The 21,130-nt window shown below is 41.3% G+C and overlaps 1 protein-coding gene across 1 annotated transcript; it reads left to right on the top strand.

Annotated features, from left to right (window-relative positions):
* Positions 1 to 1,311: 1,311 nt before the first annotated feature.
* On the top strand, positions 1,312 to 13,638 carry LOC147258713 (uncharacterized). The gene is made up of 9 exons (XM_086208689.1): positions 1,312 to 1,502; positions 1,722 to 1,808; positions 3,340 to 3,413; positions 4,153 to 4,273; positions 8,583 to 8,782; positions 11,114 to 11,392; positions 11,496 to 11,663; positions 12,115 to 12,369; positions 12,502 to 13,638. Exons 1-9 carry the CDS (start codon positions 1,441 to 1,443, stop codon positions 12,537 to 12,539), a joined length of 1,284 nt encoding a protein of 427 aa, XP_086064815.1. The 5' UTR covers positions 1,312 to 1,440; the 3' UTR covers positions 12,540 to 13,638.
* Positions 13,639 to 21,130: the final 7,492 nt, after the last annotated feature.

Raw genomic sequence — 21,130 nt, 5'->3', positions numbered from 1 at the left:
GAACATATTTTATTACAGTCACTGCAGAAATCAAAGAACCTGGTCCTCACAAGTGAGAGGGGGCTCGCTGGGGTCAGAAACTGAGGTGTTTCAAATCTAACAACATTGCACAAGAATCAACATTTAACCCACCATGAGTGCTGCGACCAGTCATGACAGGCTGCGCCCTATGTTCTAAACAACCCCCACCCACATCTTCAGTGAAACAAACCTGATGCAGAATGTGAATGCTGTGCATTTAATGCTTTAATTGAGTTGTGTAAAGTAGGAGATGGCACTCGTATAAGAGGTGTTTTTGTTGTTGCCCAATCTGATCTTGAACATTCATTTTTTCTCCTCATATCCATTATGATTTATTCTGATAATATTTTTATTTAGTTTTTCAATGTTGTGTTTGGCTCCACCTGTCATTATCTGCACATGTACTAGTGTTTTAGGCACTTAAGGCCCATCAGTTATTCTTATGTGCACATGATTTTACTTGAAACTTTTTCCTTGAACATTTTCATATGATTTATTTGATTTTATATTTTCCAACAACTAAACTTCAAAACCAATCCATGCATCAGAAGTGCTCCAAAGGGAGTCGTGTAATATTATCATTATGGGAATGAATGGGATCAAGCCTGTCAAATGTCATCACATTATACAGTCTTCATTTTAGTGCTCTCAGCAGTTCCTTATTATGGAAGGTCAATTTGATTGTCAAAATGATTGCAGTTCCCCTGAGGAGAACATGAATCTTAATGGTGATCATGCGATTCATCATCTGGGGAGCATGATGCGTTTTCTGGACTGAACTGCCGAACCAACCAGCTGACAGACCAACATAAACATCTGTTATATTAGCATAGACATGCTCAAGAAGAATTAATAAGATGTAAAGCCAATTATCAAACGTGACCAAAATCGAATCTAAAGCTTGCTACATAGAAAGGCAGAGCTCCAACAAAAGAAATTACGCCAGACCCTTCTGACTGAGTCAAACTCAGTAAAGCTCTTCCTTATACGGCACCAGGGAGCTGCATGGCAGGTTTGACGTTGTCAACTGAATAGTTATTGAGATACTCATGCCACAATCACCCTTGCAGAGATTTTTGTTTATATATTGCCTTTACGGTTAGATTGATGGATCTCTGCGACTGGTCTAATAAAATTTAGATGATATATGTTCAAGTTTAAGGCTTCTCTTAGTTATCGTGCAGTTGGGGTTTGTCCCCCTATAACCCTCCGGTACAATAGGTGGCGGTGTGCACCTACTAACATTTGTTCAGACGTGCCAATGAAACAATCGGAGAAGAATAGGCCACGCCTCCTCCCCGCCCTCCACAGACAGATTTCCAGTGGTTGGAACACCGGTGGAAGAACTGGTGGACAGATTGACCTCACTCTTGCTGCGTATATTTGTTTCGTGGAACGTTACAGACCGGTGGTGGTAAAATGTCGTCTTGGGCGAAGTCCGCTGCTGCTGCTCGGCGGCCGGCAGCGAACCCAAACGGAAGGTAAATCGAGTGGGTTCTGCTCTAGCACGCTAAGCTTAGCACGAAGCTAGTGTGTGTTTGTGTGTGTCTGTGTGTGTGTGTGTGTGTGTGTGTGTGTGTGTGTGTGTGTGTGTGTGTGTGGGGGGGGGGGGGGTAGCCATTAATACTCTTTCTTCTACAATGTTAACCGACCTTATTAATGTTTGATGGAAAAAAAAGACGATCTCCTTTGGTGTACAGTGCTCAACAGCTGCGGTTGTTTCGGAGGGCAGCGCCGTACCCCAGCAGGGAGGAGAGGATCGAGGAGCTCAAGGATGCCTTGGACAGGTAACGTTAGGAGCTCGACGTCGATGACCTGAGTTGTCTTGTCATATAAACATGAGTTTCCTAACCGAATGTGGACTTACGATCACACACCGTCAATCTTACAAATGTATATACTAATATTTGTCTCACAGATTCTGATGTGTAATATTAAACGGTTGTTTATAGTCTTTATACTGGCTTGTTTTTCTCTAACTAGTAAAAGACGTTTACAAATTGAGAATTGGGACAGTTGATCCGTTGATAGGGTTTTTCTTTGGTTGTAGTCATGCTGGTATTTTAAAGCAGAGAGGTAATGTTGATATCAAGTTGTCATTTTGCACCTCCAAAATGAACCATTGTCATTAATAATTAATTCATTCTGATGTTGCATCGTCACTGTTTTCATAAAATGACCAACTAATGCCCAAAGGTCATCAAACTTAACATTGTAGAATAAAGGGGTTTCTGTGCAGTAAACAGCATTCATCCTCAGAGAGATGAGTCCTTGTTTCTGCGAGACAGTAAATATGAAATTAACATACGCACAGTGAACATGTTGTTAAACTGCTTGGTAGCTGACAGTCTATCAACCTAACAGCAATTATTACCATGAAAGGAAAAAAAAAAATCGGACATATCTCTTTATGTTAAATCAGCCAAACACATGCATATTCTTTGTTAAATGCTTTCTTGTTCTTTCTTTCAGGGCCTTGTTTACTGGCATCTCTGAGCGTAGCATGCACACAGATCGTTTCCTGGTTCCACACTTGTACAGTTTGGGACTTTCCAGTGTCAGGGCCTGAAATTAATTTTTTAAAATGATGGGAAATTCCTTTCTTTAATGTGTACAAGGGAGGGATTTATACGCTTGGGTGGGAGAGAGTATTGGCAACCAAAAATAAACTAAAACTGACAAGAACCTCACACCAACTCTATCAATTAAACCAGTTAATACTTTTCCAAGTGCCTGCATTCATGAGCTATTTTCTTGCATGGTAATTTTTAAGGTAATTAATTTGTTGCACAAGATGTGTAATTTCTGCTTTTCTAGGGAACTTGCTTTTTGATTTAAAACCAAACACTCTCCAGACACTTATTTTAAGCTGTGTGTACTTGGATGTATTCAGTAAATAAATAGTTCAGTTGTGTGTCAGTAGATCTCCTGATCAGACTCATGACCTTGTTGAGAGCAAATGAGGACGCAAGTTCGTTTGTGGGGGAAGTCGGACTCGACATGACTGTAATATCACAGTATGATAGCAAAGTCTCTGATTTCCCAAGAAACCCTAATCAACCTTTTTTTTTTTTTTAAATTTGTGACAAACTATATCTTAAAGCTTTGAGGTGAACCACTGTGTTTATACAAAGATGTCAGTTGCCCTAACAACGAGTTGAATATTGTCTGCAGCTGTCAGTTGATCGTGCATCAGCCACAAAATCGAGCACATAAATGCAACCTCCATGAGTGCAGTGAATCGGCAGGCATAAATTGCCAGCTGTTTTTAATCACGTGGCGTTCAAAGATGCACCTGTTTCACCACTTTTCTTACAGTTATAAAGAACTGGAGAAAATACAAACCTACAGTGGAACTGTGAAGTACGAGGGCCTCAAGCATCAACCAAATGGTAAGACTGCTTTTGTAAACATTACGAATAACATTTGTTTCAATGTATGGCACAAAAACTTCACACGCCGAGACTAATATTTAATAATACATGCTCGTCCAGGTGTAAAGGAAACATGTTCAGTGTTAATGTTGCTATCCTGTAGGTTAATCTGATAAGACCTGTGGTTACCGTGGTAATGACAATTTTTGCAGCCACTTCATCATCCAAAAGAAGGGCAGGTGTTGGATGTGTTTAATGAGCTTCTAAATAAACCTGCATGACAATGTTGGTCGATTTTAAAAGTCATTATAAGCTTGACATGTTGGGTTTCCCTTGGCAGCTCCACGTCAGCACACTGTCATTCGTTAAACAGTTGCATAATTAGTGACCTAGTTACATTCCACCTCTGATGCAGGTGTAGGAGAGTGACCAGTAACCAGTGGGACTGTTACACCTGAAATGGACCTGCATGATATCATATTCATGAATCTTTTCTGGTGAATCCTTTTAATAAAATGCATTGAGTGGCTACAGCAGGAAAAAAATGCAGACCAAAGATTGTATCAAATGGGTTTTTATTTTTTAAGATTTATATTCTGATGTTAAACTGCAGTTAAATTGTGGTTAGCGCCCAGAAGCTGCTGTTTACACATAAAGCAGAAGCCTGATTCATTTTCCTGCGTATTCCCTCTTCTCTTTCTCACCCTCTGCCTCTCCTCCACTCTCTGCCATCTCTTGGTCCTCCTCCTTCGCTCAGCCAAGCCAGAGGGCACCGCAGCAGACAGACGGAAAAGCCTTTACCAGAGGTTCTACAGACAAGTGCAGGAGGACAGGAAGCCGGCCGACTGTGTGGTCATCTCTGTCACCAAGGAGTGCCTGTGAGTACTGCGTACCGAAAAAAGTTCAGGCGGAAAATATGTTGACTTCTACATCCAAAAGGTTAATGCAGGGGTCAGCCAGGAGCGTTGAGACGCATCTATCAGTATCTTTTAAGTTTTCCTTAGATTGTGAAGAGTCATCGGATTCTTGGCATTTTCTCCAACCACAGAATTGGTTGTGCATGATGATGCAACTCATATCCTTGTGCTGTCAGTTCAGGAGGGGTGAATGCCCCGCCAGTCTCTGTAAAACTGCAGGAGACTGCAGGGTAACATGCTCACACAAAATCATCAATGCATGAAGACTGATATGATCTATTGACATAATTCCTCAAAAAGAGTTTGCTACTTTTAAAACAGAAAAATACAAAGATGGTTACACTGGCGTCACCACTGGAATACATCACCAACACAACCATTGAGCACATGACAGACGCAAGCATGAAACTTGGTTTCAATTGACCGCCGGCTATTAATGGCATATAAAGAAATGCTTTCATGTCTGATTCATCAGTGGAACTTTATGCTGGATTTTGCTAAATTGTTTAACATAATCAGTTGATCCTGCACGTGGGGCCGCAACTCAGGATTGTTTTCATCACTGATTAGTTTGATTAATCTATAAAATGTTGAGGAAATTAGAAAAATGCTTGTCACAATGTCCCAGTGCCTGAAGTGACATGAGCAAATGATTAATTTATCCCACCCAACAGCATAAAACCCGAATCTTTATATTCATTTTGCAACCATCAAATAATTGATCTTTAAACCTGGAAAGAAAAACAACAGTTTGATAATTGTTGAAATAGCTGGCGGTTAATTTTCTTGTGCCTGATTAATCGCTGCACCTCTACCTGTGGACATACTTTCAACCTGTGGGCAGATTGATACGGCAGCACTTGGTGTAAAGACGGACAGATTTACACTTTGATATATCAAATGTTCGGAATGTTTTCTGATGTCAGGTTGAATGACTGTGCCTGTCACACTCCATGTCAAGTTTTGAAAGTTCCCACATCTTTTTATGCCTTCATTGTCCTCAGGAGCATAATCCCCGTCAAAAGAAACAGATCTTAAGCAGTTTCCCTAACACCCAGTTCAACTTTCATTTGTTGAATTTTTTTATCATTGCACTCAGAACTGTCTGATAAAACACTCCTCTGATACGCCGTAGCATGTGATGGCTCACACATGCAGACATCAGGCACATTACAAGCGGTGCTTTATTGTGCTGTTCTACTCGCTGTCTTTCTTTTATCACATCAGCATGCAACAGTAATCACCATACCTTAATCTAAGTATTTGTCCAGTGAATCATATGCCAACAAATCAGTTTTATGTCTGTGCCAATTAACAGCAAGCAATCTTGGCTAAAGTGGAATGCAGCTTTAAAGTAATTTGTCTGCAGCTCTATCATACACACATACCTTTCCCCTCGTGTTCAAATGTTTCAATATGGTTACTCAATGCCATTTTACAATAAAATTACTTTGATTCACCGCACGCATGAAATAGGGTACAAAATTTACAGCTTTGTCCACCAGCCAAATGGCTAGTTATTGTTCACTTTTGACCAGCCACTCAGTAGATTACCATTGTTGTATTTGCTTGGGAGTGATGCTACTGCACCAGCCAGTTACATATTTGACTGCATTTAGCTGGTGGTTGGTGTTAATTTTGTGCCCTGTTGTAAATAGGACTTCTATAACTACATCCTCACAAAATATTCTAATTCCATACCTTTCAAATGGCTGCCCTGTTTCAAACTGGAGGCACGCTACACACACTTTTTAGGACAGGTTCAGCAACGGATGACGGCCCAAGTCAGTAAACGCTCCCCCTCACACTGATGAGATCTCATCTAATTTGATGACAAATGTTAATACAGAGACTTCACTGCAAATACACAAAGTAGTGGTGCAAGATCAATGCACAGTGCTCCATTAATCAATGCACAAGCTACACAAACATGGAGGTTACGACGAGTGAGTCTGCAATTATTGCACTGTGACACTCTAGACGAGCTTACATTGAAATCACAAAAGCGCTATTGTGCTGTCAGCAGTCAGGCTCCCAAGTGTGTGATCAGGAGTTTATCGGTACTTCCGCATTATACTTGTAAAGTGAGCCAAGCTGTGCAATGTTTAGTAGCAGAGACAATGTTTACTTTGACTTCAAGAATACAGACTCACACTTTGAGTGTTGCACTTCTTTCTTTGAAGGTCTTCTCCACCAATGCTGGATCACATGCTTGGCTAATGTCTAATATTTGCAGTTGCGCACCGTGACTGAGTGTATCTGCAGACCAAGTTGCAACTGCATTACCAAACATGTATTGCAGTTTGAGTGCACCTTTAGAAAACCAGGTCTCTGTGGCAAACACTCACAGCACAGTGTTTTGCAGTAGTTGGAACAGCGACCCTGTTTCAGAGGGCAAATGAGCATTTTCAAGGAAACTCGTTTAAGGATCGCACTCGCAACTGGTTCCTGTTTGTTGGACCTGTTCAAATTGTCATTGTTTTGGAAGAATTTGATGAGGTATTTCTGCCCTTATTGGCCATAGTGGACAAACTGGGAATTATTCTCGCAGCATATGTGAGGGTGGTTTTTGGTCAATTGTCTGTTTCTCAAAGTGCAGCTTTTCCTGTTCATCATTAGTGGCTGAAATCTCACTCTTACCTTAACAAGCATTTTGCCGCCTATAGCAGATTTGTCTCTGTGCTGTATGTTGGAGCAAAGTTGAAAGTCTTGGACGAGGATAAAACTTCCGCTCCTCCAATTTTAGGACTGACATCAGAACATGACGTTTATAGTTTGGTCTTTACTAACCATCATGGACTCATATTAGTTGTTTGTAGGGGAATCTTCAAAGAGCAGCCTGGCACCACTGCCCATGGGTAAAGACCTGAGGGTCTGTCCACAAAGCTACCAGCAGAAGCTTAGGATGTTTCAGTCTCATCCACATTTCCTCTGAAAACCACCATTCAGCTTGTTTGATCACCTTGGGAACCGGAAGAAATGCTGTTCATAGCTGACCTGGTAGCTCCAAATGTACTCTGTTCCAGCACTTAAGACAATTTGAGAAGAGCTGATGAACAAATACAATGTTTCCTTAAGCAGCAGAACTTAGCAATGCGACTGGGACTGAGGCAACAAATTCCTTTCTAGTACACTAGTGTAACAAGTGATATGTACAATGCTGTCAATACCACTCATATCCAGACGTCAGAACCAAAATAACACCAATCAACAGAATGATATCAGTGTGGTGGTACACGCCGATCAGCCGTGACATTTTGACTGACTGCTAAAGTGAATAAGATTGATTTTCCCATAACCTGTCAGTGAGTGGGATGTTTTAGTCAGCAGGAGAACATGTTGTTCTTTAATTTGATGTGTTGGAAGCAGGAAAAATGGTGAGCGTGAGGATCTGAGCAACTTGGACAAGGGCGAAATTGCGATGGCGTGAGTGCATCTTTTCACTTCAGGTCCTGTTGTGTTTTTCTGGCCTGAGGTAGTTAATACCTAACAAAAGTGGTCAAAGGAAGAGCAACCGGGGAACTGTAGACGGGGTCATGGGCATTGCTGCACTTGCTAAAAAGTTGAAGCCATCACATGGATGTGTGTGGTCAGGGCTTACCTGGGGAAGAGATGACACCAGGATGCACTATGGCAAGAAGGCAAGCTGGCGGATGCGGTTGGATGCTTTGGTCAATGTTCTGCTGGGAGACTTTGGGTCTTGCCCTTCATGTGGATGTCACTTTGACACATAACTCGGACTTAAACCTTGTTGAAAACCAAGTGCACCCTTTTGTGGAAGTGCTGTTCCCTAGTAGCAGTGGCCTCAGCAAGATAACGTATCCTGGTACAAGGTGTTGACTTGGGCCCCACATTCCCCAGATCTCAGTCCCACCTCACAACTTACGGGATTTGAAGACTCTGCTGATACAACAGCACACCTTCAGAGCTCTTGCAGAGTCCTTGGGATCTACGCAACATTAGACGATGGTCTTTATGGTATGGCTGATTGGTGTAAGATTTTCCTTTTACAAGAGGGCACAAATTTCATTTCTCAACTGATCAAGAAGACTCTCTTTTATATATACGAAGTAAATGCGTCCTACAACACCAAACACTCATCCAGAAACATGTCCACCCAAAACCTCCACTAGGCTACATTAATTCTGTATAATTGCACTGCACACGTTCTCTCTCATTCTCACTGATATCATTAAAGGTTACCTTTTATAGCAGCTGAGTCACTTAATATAGAAATGTCAAGTTAACAGTGTTTCTCTTCCTCTCAAAGGGATTACCCCAAATCGCTAAGCCAGTGCTTGCAGGAGCGTGGCCTATCAGTGGAAATGCTCTACCTTCAGGCGGAGTCGGGCCTGACCCGAGCCCTACAGGATGTCCGAGCTGACGGCTCCCCGTTATGTATTCTGGTGGAGCAGACAAACATAGCTCTGTCCTCCTGCACTGTAATCATATTCTCAGAATCCCTCAAAAGTAAGTCCCGACCCCTCCTTACTTTAAAACTAGTCAAACCCTCCATCCCTTTTCATGGTTCACTTCACTGATGGTATCACATTTTGAAACAGACCATTTCTGAACATAAAAAAATCAGAAGGAGATGTTTTTGTAAAGCCAAGTAAAACGAGACACATCTTCCCATTAAAACCAGACATATACAATTCCAATACTAGAATTCTGCAATCACCAGTCACCACATGGTCTTTGTGACTAAAACATTTATTAAACAGTTTCTTTTATAAGTTCTTCAAATACACATGATATTATTTCATAGTATAAATCAATGTCTTTCAGCAGACCTTACAGGGAGTGTTACCAATGGTGTATGCAGCTTGGCATAACATAATGCTACATTCTTAAAAGGACAATTTATGAGCACTTGAACAAGCTAGCACCAGCCCGTCTTGTCTAATATTACTCTGTATTGTGAGGGAGCAGAGGCCCAACTGCGCCGTTTGTCCGCATGGACTGTAAATCATCTGGTAAATTGAGACTCTGATAAGCACCTCAGCTATCTGGTAGTGATAAGGCTGTGTTGAATAAATGTTTTCATTCTTTAACTTAATTTTTTTCATTTGCAACCCATCATGTTGATTGATGAGGGTTATTTACAGCTGTGGAAGGAGCGAGTACTGCCCTTCAAAACTTCAAAACTCTGGCTGTACTGGGGCTGGTACCTCTAGTCTCCAGCATGGCCCTGGGGAGCAGCCTCAGCTTTCACAACAAAAAATAAAATGGCTATGAGAAATTATCTGTTTGGGACAAAGAGATTTGAACTTAATGAAATAGTCTTTCCCAGTCATTAAACTGACAGGTAATAAATACATAATGATGGAATTTTACAACACAATCTTGTCAAAATGTTTGTCTGCCAGCACTATGCTGCCCTCTACTGAAATGGAGGCTGGAATATGAAATGCTAGCTTGTTCAGATTACCTACAACTTGTACTATTTTAGGAAACAACAACAACAACAACAACAACAAATCTAAAAGTTGCAAATGGGAACCAATAAAGGAAAACAATGGTTTATTACAACTTGGTTTTTATTTTTGTTGCTCACAATGTTGATTTTACCACGGTTGGTACCTCTGCACCCACAAAAGTAATTCCTCCGATCTCTGTATGTCGCTCTAACATGGCATGAGATGATAGTTGCCAGATAAATTACTGACAACTCACCAATTAAGTCAAACTTATTTGGAGCTGAAATACATTTTGCACATTGCTGATATTAAGCTGATCAATTAACACTCGCCAACCCACCGCTTCAGAGTAGAGTATCTTCATGAACTTCCCAAGGTTCTCATGGAACAGTAGGGTTTATAGTAGCTTTAGATTTATCCCAGAACATGTAGACTAACAACAGCAGTGGTGGTCAGTGCATTTTTGTACATTTAGTAATTCTCACATGAGCAGCCGACTCATAGCAGTACTGTTGAGTCTTTTGGCACAAAGTGGAGTGATAAAAACCAGAGGGTTGTCGCCCTGTCCTATTTTGAATCAAGAGTTTTGTTGTGATGCCACAGGCTGGAATAATGGGTGAGATTACAAAATATTCCCACCAAACCCCTTCAGAGATCTCAGTGTGAATTACATCTGTGAGTACGATTTTAAAATCCAAGTTGTTATGAAGCCTGGTTTTACTTGAGGTCGACATTTACAAAAAAAAAAGTCGGACTCACCTTTTCCACTGTTGTACCTGTATTCATTTATGTATCATGCAACCACTAAGTTTGCGTAAGTCATTAATACACAAAAACTGACACCATGCGCCGACAAATCTGCATCATACAAATAACTCATACGCATGAAATCAAACTGAAGAGTGATTTGATTTTACAGTGTGTTACACTGCATAACACACAACTGGAAAATGAAAACGTAAATATTCCCTAAATGTAAAATAATTAGGTTTGGTCTATAAAATCAAAATGAAATCAATAAAATAAAATGTGTGTCCTGAAATGAGAAAAATAGCCCGTTCTTTGCATCAAAACTACAGATGACATCATCTTTTCATTGTTTTAAACAGGTAGTTAATTTGTTAAACATGAAGTAATGCAACACTGTTAAATGCACACCTCTACATAAACGCCTGAACACCGTCCACTACAGCAAATCACACCTCACAAACCTGTGCAATCCACCAAAGTACATCTGCTGATCCCTTAATAAAACCCAGATTTCAAGAGTGACCTGAATATTCTTTTAGACCCGTTCTGTGGTCTTGGTTCTTTTTAATTGTACTTTCTCCCAGTCTGGTCTCCTGACGCCTCCCCATTAACACTCGCTTTTAACCCCCAGTCCATCGCAACATGCCCAAAGACCAGGCTATGGACTTTGTGGAAGCCGAATACAGACATGGACTGGTCAAAGAAAGCACTCCGAGAGACCCCGCAGACATCGCGTCGCAGGCTTCACAACTGCTGGGGGACTTTCTGGATCGTGAAAAGATTGAGCGCCACAGTGTTCCGTCTGAAACCCGTCAGCTCCTCATGCTGTTGAGCGAGGGGGTGCATCTTTACTCTGAGGAGCTGGAAACCATCTCAGAATACGTCCGCTCGCGGCAGGAGCACTTAGAAGGTGGGACACAATCCACACTGTAGCACCTTCTAGAGGTCAACCTGGTGTTGACAGCGTGACTGATTTCCTCATCTTCCTCTCCTTGTCCACTGTTTCTCTCCAGCCTCCAACACTGAGGGAGAGAGCGGTAGCTCGTTACCTCCAGGGCTCGGTAAACCGCCTCCTTTGCTCCCTACTCCACCCGGGCCCCCTCAAACTCAGTCTGCAGGAGCAGGAGGACCCCTGGTGGAGCACTCCCCACCTGTGCCAGCTCCTCTGTTACCTTCACCAGGTGAGACTGTAAACTGGCCTCACAAATTTCTGTTTCAATGGGTTCTTTGTTCATGTGTGGGAAGGAAGGTTGTCGCGTTACACTGATCTGTATCGATGTGTGTGATATCATGTAGTTGATGCATAATCCAAATATTGATCTATGTCATAAGCCACCATCCTAGTGCTCATTAGAGTATCCTATGGCATGTGTGCTTTGCATTCTCCTCAGCGCTGCATTCATGCTTATTTTTCTCATTACTTTAATCAACGTTTTTATTTCATGTTCCTTATATCATTGCCATGTTTCCCAGGTTTCAGGAATAAATTGTGAAACCTAATTTTCCCTGTTTTTTGTTGAAGCTGTAAATGTAAGCAGTTGCGTCATGTTCAAAAGGTGCCTGTCCTCCCATCTGTTTTTCACTCAGGCATGTCTTCTGCCTCCTTTTTTTTCCCCACCCCCCCTCTTTTAGGCTCTTATCCAAAAACCAAACCTCCACCACTGCTGTCCCTGCATCGCTCTCCTGGTCTACCGTTAGGGTCCCCAGGTTTACGCGGACCCTCTTCCTCACACAGCCCCTACGGTGCCCCTGCTTTGCTTCGTGGCCCCCTTCTGCACCACACCCCTCCATACCACCTAGGCCCTAGAGGCCCCCATGCGTCTAGAGGAACCCCTTCCTCTCTCCCTTCCCTCAAGAGTTTGCGGCCTCCACTTTTATCAACTCCAGGTGGGTTTTGTCTTGGAGTATTATTGTTAACCGTAAGTCTGCACTGATATGTAGATAATTCAAGAAAACCAGGAGTCTTAAGTATAAACGGACAACAGATAGTTTTTTTCTTTTCTCCCATCTCTCCACTAGTTGGCCCTCTTCCACGGCTGAGCGGCCCCCGGCACTAAGAGACGTGAACCCACACATGAAGACTACCAGAGTTATCAACATTTCACTTTACTATGAGGCAAAAAGACTCCTTCTATCCAGGCTTTGGACCTTTTTAAAATAGAGTTAGGAACCCAGCTTCAGTTAGATGAGATGTTGGTGGGAAAGGTTTATTATAGCGGTTGGATTGTCAGACTGGCCTGGTGTTTTAGTGTCTTTCTCATGATCCGTCAGCCATTGTCACGAAAGGCAACGACGGCTGGTGGTGATGTTGAGGTTAGATGTCCTGCTGTATACTTACTCTCAAGATGGTGCTTTATATTTCACAAGCATTCGTTTTCCCGCGGACCGAATTTCAACATCAAACTGCATTTATACACATATACTTTTATTTTTGTCTTTCTTAAGGAGTTTGTAAAGTAGCTCTCATTCTAAATTTGCATGTTACACATTTTCTCCTTTTCAAGGGAAAACAACTCACCGATGTATTACATTCCGTGTCCCTTCAGACGTGCCGTGTCTTTTTAATAAACACGTTTTGTGGGAGTGATACCGGGATCGTATGCGCTATGGAAGCATGGATGAGGATGGGAACATGTAACGAGTTTCATCAAATTCACTCCCCGTCTTTCTTTTTCTGCAAAAGAAAACAGTTGTATAATTTTCTTTAAAGTTATTGAAATGTTTTTTTTTTTTTTACATATATATGTATAACAAAAAGTTGTAGAGTGCTCTGTTTTTATTTTTGTGCGATGTTGATGCAGCTTCTCTCTATCCATCCCCGCCCCCTGTGATCGGCAGTGAGAAAATTCCTGAATGTGAAGTGATTGCGTCCTAATACCCGACAGTCGTGAAAGCCTTCAGATTAGATTAATTACACACCTGCAAATGTCATTTATCGGAAGAAATGTTTCTTTTTCATCTTTCCCTCTCGTAGAGAATATTCAGATTTTTTTTTTAAATGAAATATTCAATATGTATAAACATTTCACCATAGATTTGTTTTCTTTGCTACTGAGGGCAAAAGAAAACATCTGCAATTGTTTGCATACTTTTTGTTGTGGTGAATATCTTTTTGTTGAAGAGGCTATTAATTAACCATAGGAAATAAATGAGAGTTAAGGTGACTTTGTGATCATCGACTGCTTCATATATTGTTTTACAACACTAATTTCCAGCAAATGTTATGTTTATTTTACATATTTACGAGTTACTGTTCAGTTCGTCTTGGTAAACTGGATTGAATTATCCAGGACTGCGACACTGATAGTTTCTTTCTCCTTGAATGTATAACAATAACATAGTGTCTCCTGATGCTGCAGCAACATAAACGGATAATTTGATCAAAAAGTTCTCATACATTGAAGACAAACTCAGGGCACATTAATGTTGTAGAACTGGTTTCAATTTGCATATGAAAATGAATTTGAATGGTTGTTAACGCCTTGTATTGTTAAATCCTGATGGTGTCAGACATTCAACTACTGGACTGACGGTGTGCAGAGGATTGTGGGATCGGCTCGGAGTTCCTGTTCATAGTGATAAGTGATGTATTTGCATAACATCAAAACCATAAAAGCACAGTTCTGATTGATGAAATGCTCTTACACACACGTTGGATTCCCCTACGCTTGGAATTACTACGCCTTCAATGTGGTGTTCCAGACCGGAGGCAAAGCCTCACCGCTGCCGGTGACTCCTTGCTCCAGACATCCATTGTATCCTGTACCTGTCAATCATCCAGGCCAGCAAATGTTTCAAGAGATACACAGTAGATATCACATTCATGTGGTTACAATTTGGCTTTGTTTCCTGTTTGTTAAGCTAAAACAATTCTGAAGTGAGTAAGAACAAATTTATCATTTAATCACTGAGGCCTAATGGCTCTATTCCATTAATCCCCAGTAAGCATGGTCTGTAGCAGAGCTCTGGAACTGGTGTAACTGGAATGCAGCCATCCTCAATCCCACCTCTGCAGTTCCTGCTTTGGAAAGTCAAAATATTTGTTGAGAAAATGGTTTATTGGGAGAAGTGGGAACCCAGTGTGGCTAACATGGAGTGAGTCCAAATGTTTTACTTGGCATCTCAGGTGTGGGACACACTTGCTTGCTGAACACTGCATGAGTGGGCTTTGGGAGGGATGTAACGATTGTAATTCAACTAGTCACACTGAGGTTCGACATACATATTTTGAGAAACAGGTAGACCATGGAAGGACTAATTGAAGACTAGGCAGATACTGTGATACTTGAATGACAGATGAGATTCACAACACTCACCATACATCTCGAAGAAACGCTAATGTTGCATCCAGCTGTTTTATGAGAGGAAGTTCTTCTCCTCTCTCTTTCTCTCTCTCGCGCTCTTTGAGGAAGAATATAATTCACGTTCCAACTGTCCTATTCATTTTAAAGATTTGGGACTCATGAACACCTACGGTGCACGGTGGTGCAGTGGTCAGCACTGTGGCCTCACAGCAAGAAGGTTCCGCGTTCGAGTCCCGGCTCGGGCGCGGGATCTTTCTGTGTGGAGTCTGCATGTTCTCCCTGTTCCTGTGTGGGTTCTCTCTGGTACTCCAGCTTCCTCCCACAGTCCAAAGACATCAAGAGGGGACGAGGCTGATTGATACTCTAAATTGACCGTAGGTATGAATGTGAGTGTGAATGGTTGTTTGTCTCTATGTGTTGGTCCTGTGAGGGACTGGTGACCTGTCCAGGGTGAACCCCGCCTCTCGCCCGTAGATGCTGGGATAGGCTCCACCCCCCGCGACCCTTACTAGTAAGGAATAAGCGGAAGATGACGATGGATGGATGGAACACCTAGAGGTGAGCAGCATGTACCATCGCCTCACCTGTGAGGAGGTTACACGTCTTAATCTCTAGATGGCGCCGTACACCTGCTCTTCCACAGGAGACCAGGACAGATTTTCAATTACTGGAGCTTTTATATATGTTTTATCATTCTTGCATAAGAAAAATGAATGAATGAAACAGAAAAAAACTCAAAACTAATACATTTTTAGACAGAAAGGTTTTCATTTGACAGAAAAAAAACTAGAAATTTTGAATTCTTACAAGAGACATGATAAAAAAAATGGCACAGTTATATAATACATCCAATTGCCATTTGCAAATGTGAACCAGTTAAATGCAGAGGTTTGATTAAATCTGCAGGAATATTTTCAATGTTTTTTCTTTCGTTTACTTGCAATTATAATTGACCCCTCTTAAAAACTCGAGAGGTATTTTTTATTAAGGGTGGGCCACCAGTTAAGTGCTGTTTGACAGTATTTCTATCTGACAATGAGTGTTTTACTCCATTTCACTTCAATAATCTTACCAGATCGATTTAACTGCCAATCATCCTCAAGACAACTCGTTCTTCCTGTTGTTATTAATGTTTATGTTTTCTTCCATATAGAAGTTTCCTGTCATTAACGACTCAGACGACAAACACAGTACATGACGTTTACTGGTAGGATTCTGCCACCCCCTCCTCTCCTCCCAAGCTGTGGGTGGACTGCTGTGAGGAGCCCATCAACTCAAGAAGTAATGGACAAGTGTCTCCACCTCATTACACCAGCTTACACACACACACACACACACACACACACACACACACACACACACACACACACACACACACAGATTTTATTCTGCGTGTCTGCAAAGTATGTCTTATGTATTGCAAAACCACAGTACACTGCTGGTATTGAGTATCCTAAGTTCACATAGTAAGTGAGGAGTGTGTGTGTGTGTGTGTGTGTGTGCACGCATTGTAAGAAAACATGTTTGTGCTCCTGCATAATTTATGACAAGTAACTTGTATTATTGTCTTCATATAAACTCCCAGAATTCATAAATTAATCCCCCTAATTTTTATAGACTTTGCACTTGTGAGATACTTTCAAATGCTCACCTCTTAATGTGTGTGTGCGTGCATGTTCCACACGAGATAATATAGATAGATAAGATATATAAACATAGAAACAATGTTAATAAATATTTTTGTCCTCTTTCAAGCAAGCTTTAATCAGTACTGGAGTTCAATTGGAAAAAAGTCCATCAGCGGAATATTCCGGCGCCTTTGTATCCGAAGGATAAAATATTTAATATTTGTTTACCTTTCTCAAGGTGTCCTGAAATCAATTACTGTAAATTTAAATCTTTACAACCCTGGGTGTTACAGCCACCAGTCTTTGCTTTCTGTCTACAAGATAAATAGATTTTAATTGGAAAAAAATCCCTCCTCCTCACACACTCTTTTCCCACCTCCCCACTGTTTCTCTTCCTCCTGTTTTCCCACTTCATCTGCACCCTCAAACTTTTGTCATTCTTCCTCTACCTCGGGTTGCCCGTCAAGTGAAGTCATTTATTTTTCCATTTGCTTTGCCTTAGTTCCAAAGCTGAAATCTTTAGGGGGGGGGGGGAACACATGAGACTGGAAAAAAATATGAAAATATGCAATTAAAGAAATTCTCCGCAATGACACCCCTGACTTTCATCTCCCACATTCTGCCGTCACTCCAACTCTACCTGCTGCTGGTGTGTCAGAATTCACAGGAACTTCATCAGATGAGGAACTGTTTCATTGTTACATCAAGCTCTCACTGTGTCTGTGTGTGTGTCAGTAGAATTAATGGAATGCGCACACACACATCCTTACCACTCAGCATCATGTGACGGCTTGCACACACACACGCACACATACACACACACACATTAGGGTGTTAATTGTTGTGATAACACCTTCCAATAACAAGGCTCTAATTATCAACATGTTTGGCTGTTGGAGGGTGTATCTGGCACTTGTGTACACATCATGTGGTGTACATGTTTGCCTGTGTGCCAGGGTGAGGTGTGGTAGCAGGGAAGATGGTTTGATTATTTTGAAATATGCAGTGTGTGTGTGTGTGTGTGTTTTACGATGCTATGTGCTATATGAGATGGTGATGAGTTCAGTCGTGACATTAGCATCATGTCATCTCTGATTGCGCTCCACTAGAATGGCTGTCCAGGTACACCTGGTGTAAACCAATGTGATTGGTCATGACTACTTCCTGGGTAGGAGGAGTTCTTCCGGGTCAAGCCTCATCTCCCTCAGAGAACTCACATTCTAGTGATCATGCAGATGTCAAATACTGAAAATATTCAGTGTCAGTAGTTTTTCTTCATTTGCCTTGAGCAAGTATGGTTTCCTTACAGAAATCCCCATTCCAAGTTTTATTTAATCTAATTTCATCATCTCACATCTCATATTTCATTGTCAAATGTATCATCCATCCATTTTCTACCACTTATCCTGATTAAGGGTCGCGGGGGGGCTGGAGCCTATCCCTGCAGCTTTCAGCAAGAGGCAGGGTTCACCCTGGACAGGTCACCAGTCCATCGCTGGACCAACACATAGAGACAGACAAACATTCACACTCACAGTCACACCTACGGTCAATTTAGAGTATCAATCAGCCTCGTCCCCTCTTGATGTCTTTGGACTGTGGGAGGAAGCTGGAGTACCAGAGAGAACCCACGCAGGTACAGGGAGAACATGGAGACTCACACAGAAAGATCCTGTGATGGAGCCGGGACTCAAACTCGATACCCTCTTGCTGTGAGGCGACAGTGCTGACCACTGCACCACTGTGCCACCTGACGAATGTACCAGCAAAGTTTTATTTTTGGACGCTGAATTATTTAAGTGTTCAAAATTGATGATTCTGAATCAGTAAAATTCTATGATGAGAACAACCCTATACATCCTGACACAAATTAAAATCGGAACAAAAAAGAAGTTGCAACAATAGAGACTGAGTCTATTCACTCCGGCAAACCAAGATGTTGGATTCCCTTGTACTATATCTCTAAGGGCTTTCTTTGGAGACGGTCTGTTCAAAACTAAAAAGCTTTTGACAGGATTTCTTGGGCCACCTGAAGCAACACAGGGGCTAGTATTTGGTCTGAATGCTCACTTAGATTGATAACAACATTATGTGAGGAAAAGTATCCCATTTATGTATGTAATTTATTCATGCACAAAATTGTTTTGTCAGACATCTGATGTGCAAATTTAAGACTTGAGGACTTGAATTTGACTGTACTGTACTTCATCATCTCAGAAAAAATGTATTTTACTGTCATTTTTATGAGTCAGAATGCTCATTTTTCTTAAGACGTCATTGTATGAATTTCCCTCTTTGTTTCCGATTCAGTGTTTCCTTTATTGATGACTTCATTTACGGTATTGATTGTTTGTTGTAAAGGGTATAAGAGATGATGGATCGACTGGTTTTTGCAAGCTCATAATTCCTGACTAAACCTACTGTCATGTAAAGGGATGACATTCACACACACACACACACACACACACACACACACACACACACACACACACACACACACACACACACACACAATTAACCAGCCTCATATTGCCAACAACACCAAGACATAAAACAGGACCCAGAATCTCTGATAGGTTGTTTGGCTTCCTGACAGACTGCCAGGCTAACTGGTTTACCGGCTGGTTAGCTGCCTGACTGCCAGGCTGTCTATGTACTGTGTAGCTAGCTAGGTTTGTTTCTTTGCTGGCTGACTGAGCGGGTGGCTGGCTGGTTGCCTGAGTGGCTGGCTGGTTGGCTGGCTGGGTGCCTGACTGGCAGCCCCAGCTGTGTCCTGAGCCAAGCCCCTACACCCCACCAGATCTTAATTGGGTTAAGTTTGTCCGCCACAGATAACACGTCTTCTTTCTTCTGAGAGTAAGAAAACAAAACAAAAAAATGCCTGGCACTAATGATGCACTTTAACGGGACTCTTTTCTGTTTTCACGGAGTGAAATTAGGAAGAAGGGGTGGGTTCCCTTCAGAGAGATATGGTCAGGGGAAACATGGCATTGTTTGGAGCCAAACACTGAATGTGAATATGAAGGAAGAAAATGAAAGAAAGCCAATTTAGTTTTCGCTGAAGACATTTCCACGGTTTCTTTTTAACTGTCCCTCATGAGCAAGGCAGGATTTACCCAGGGTGACTGAAACATCAATTTATATACACAACTTCTCTCTTTCTTACTCTTGTTCCTGATTTGCAAACTATTTTTTTCAACCAATACATTTTGGAATATCACCTATTGACTGATTTTAGGAGGATGTGTGATGAGAGGGTTAAAGAATAAAGTTGTTGTTTTTTCCAACCAAAAAAATGAGATGAATACGACTTTACAACCATCTCATTTGCAGCTTCCAGACACAAAACGTCACATAAAATGGACAATTATAATCGTGGTTTGTGGCTTTTCTAATAATAGTCCAAAAAAATAGCTATGTGATGGACGTGTGTGCAACAAAACAAAAGCAAAACTGCAAGTCTTCTTCTTTTCCAGCCGTATTCTTACGCAGTATTCAACCGCTTTGATTTGAGCTAATACCAAACTTGCTATAAACCTTCCTGATCGGTGCTACTGTGAATAGGTGCTGAACCAGAACGATTATGCATGTTTTTGCTGCATGAGCAAATGTGTAAAAAAAAAAAAAGAAAAGAAAAAAAAAGCAGCGTGTAACTGAGTAAAAACCTGTGCAGAACACAAACAAAAAGCTTCATGACTGTACATGTGCACAAATGATGAAGCTGTGATAGTGGCAGCTTTTAGAGGACTACACTGTACACAGAGAACTTGAGCTTACATATCCTCGCCTTCTCAAAATAATCGCTGGAGTCATTTCTTTTTCAAGTTTTTCAGAAAACACAAAAAACTTGAGACGAAACACCATAAGGAGTTGGGTAAGGCAAAAAAAAAAAAAAAGTCCAAAAAATGACTTAGATAATTCTTTTAAGAAGGTGACGGTATGGAACTAACAAAATAGATCCAAACAGTGCTGAAGTGCAGAAATTTGGAGACATTTGACATCCATCCTATTCCTCTATTGCCATTTTATTTGCACAACACACAAACTGAAGCACGCGTTTCCTGCTACAGTGTAACGCCAATCAAGAAGGTCTAAATGCTTTTGGCTACGACTCCAAAAACATTCTGTATTGTGTTACTACCAAGAGATGATGGAGGTCGACCAGAATAATGTTTGAAAATTTCCCTCGCCACTGGAAATGAGGCCTCATCATCATAAAAGGCTTCATTATTATCATAATGATAGCAACAAAAATGGCGAAGATCAAACATGGATTATCAATGTATTCATCAGCAAAACCATAATCTCCACATATTGTCTTAATCATGCTTTGTTTTTTTTTCAAAGACCTCTCTTTCTCCATCTCCCTCACTCCTGACACACTAATTGCTCTGCAAAGACCTTGCGCTCTGCGAGTGTGTAGAAAAACAAGCTTAACTAATGCTCAAAGCAAATATTGAAATAAATTTGGTTATTTCTTTGTGTTTCCATAATGAATATTTATTAGTGAGCATCCACAGGCTAAATGTTCTCAGTTGTTTTCACCTTCAGATCAGGTAATGACTCCAACAGACACACACATACAAACACACACATATACAAACACACACACACACACACACACACTTGACGGTGCACCTCATGCATCGAGAATTAAAATTCACACAAGGTTGGGCTAATGCAGGCCTATATAGCCTACCTTGTATATGTGGAGAG

Source organism: Aulostomus chinensis, chromosome 7 (genome assembly GCF_037954235.1).
Source record: "Aulostomus chinensis isolate RoL2024-O1b breed Wild chromosome 7, RoL_Achi_v1.0, whole genome shotgun sequence".
NCBI lineage: Eukaryota > Metazoa > Chordata > Actinopteri > Syngnathiformes > Aulostomidae > Aulostomus > Aulostomus chinensis.
This window is presented reverse-complemented; position numbering and strand designations above follow the sequence as displayed.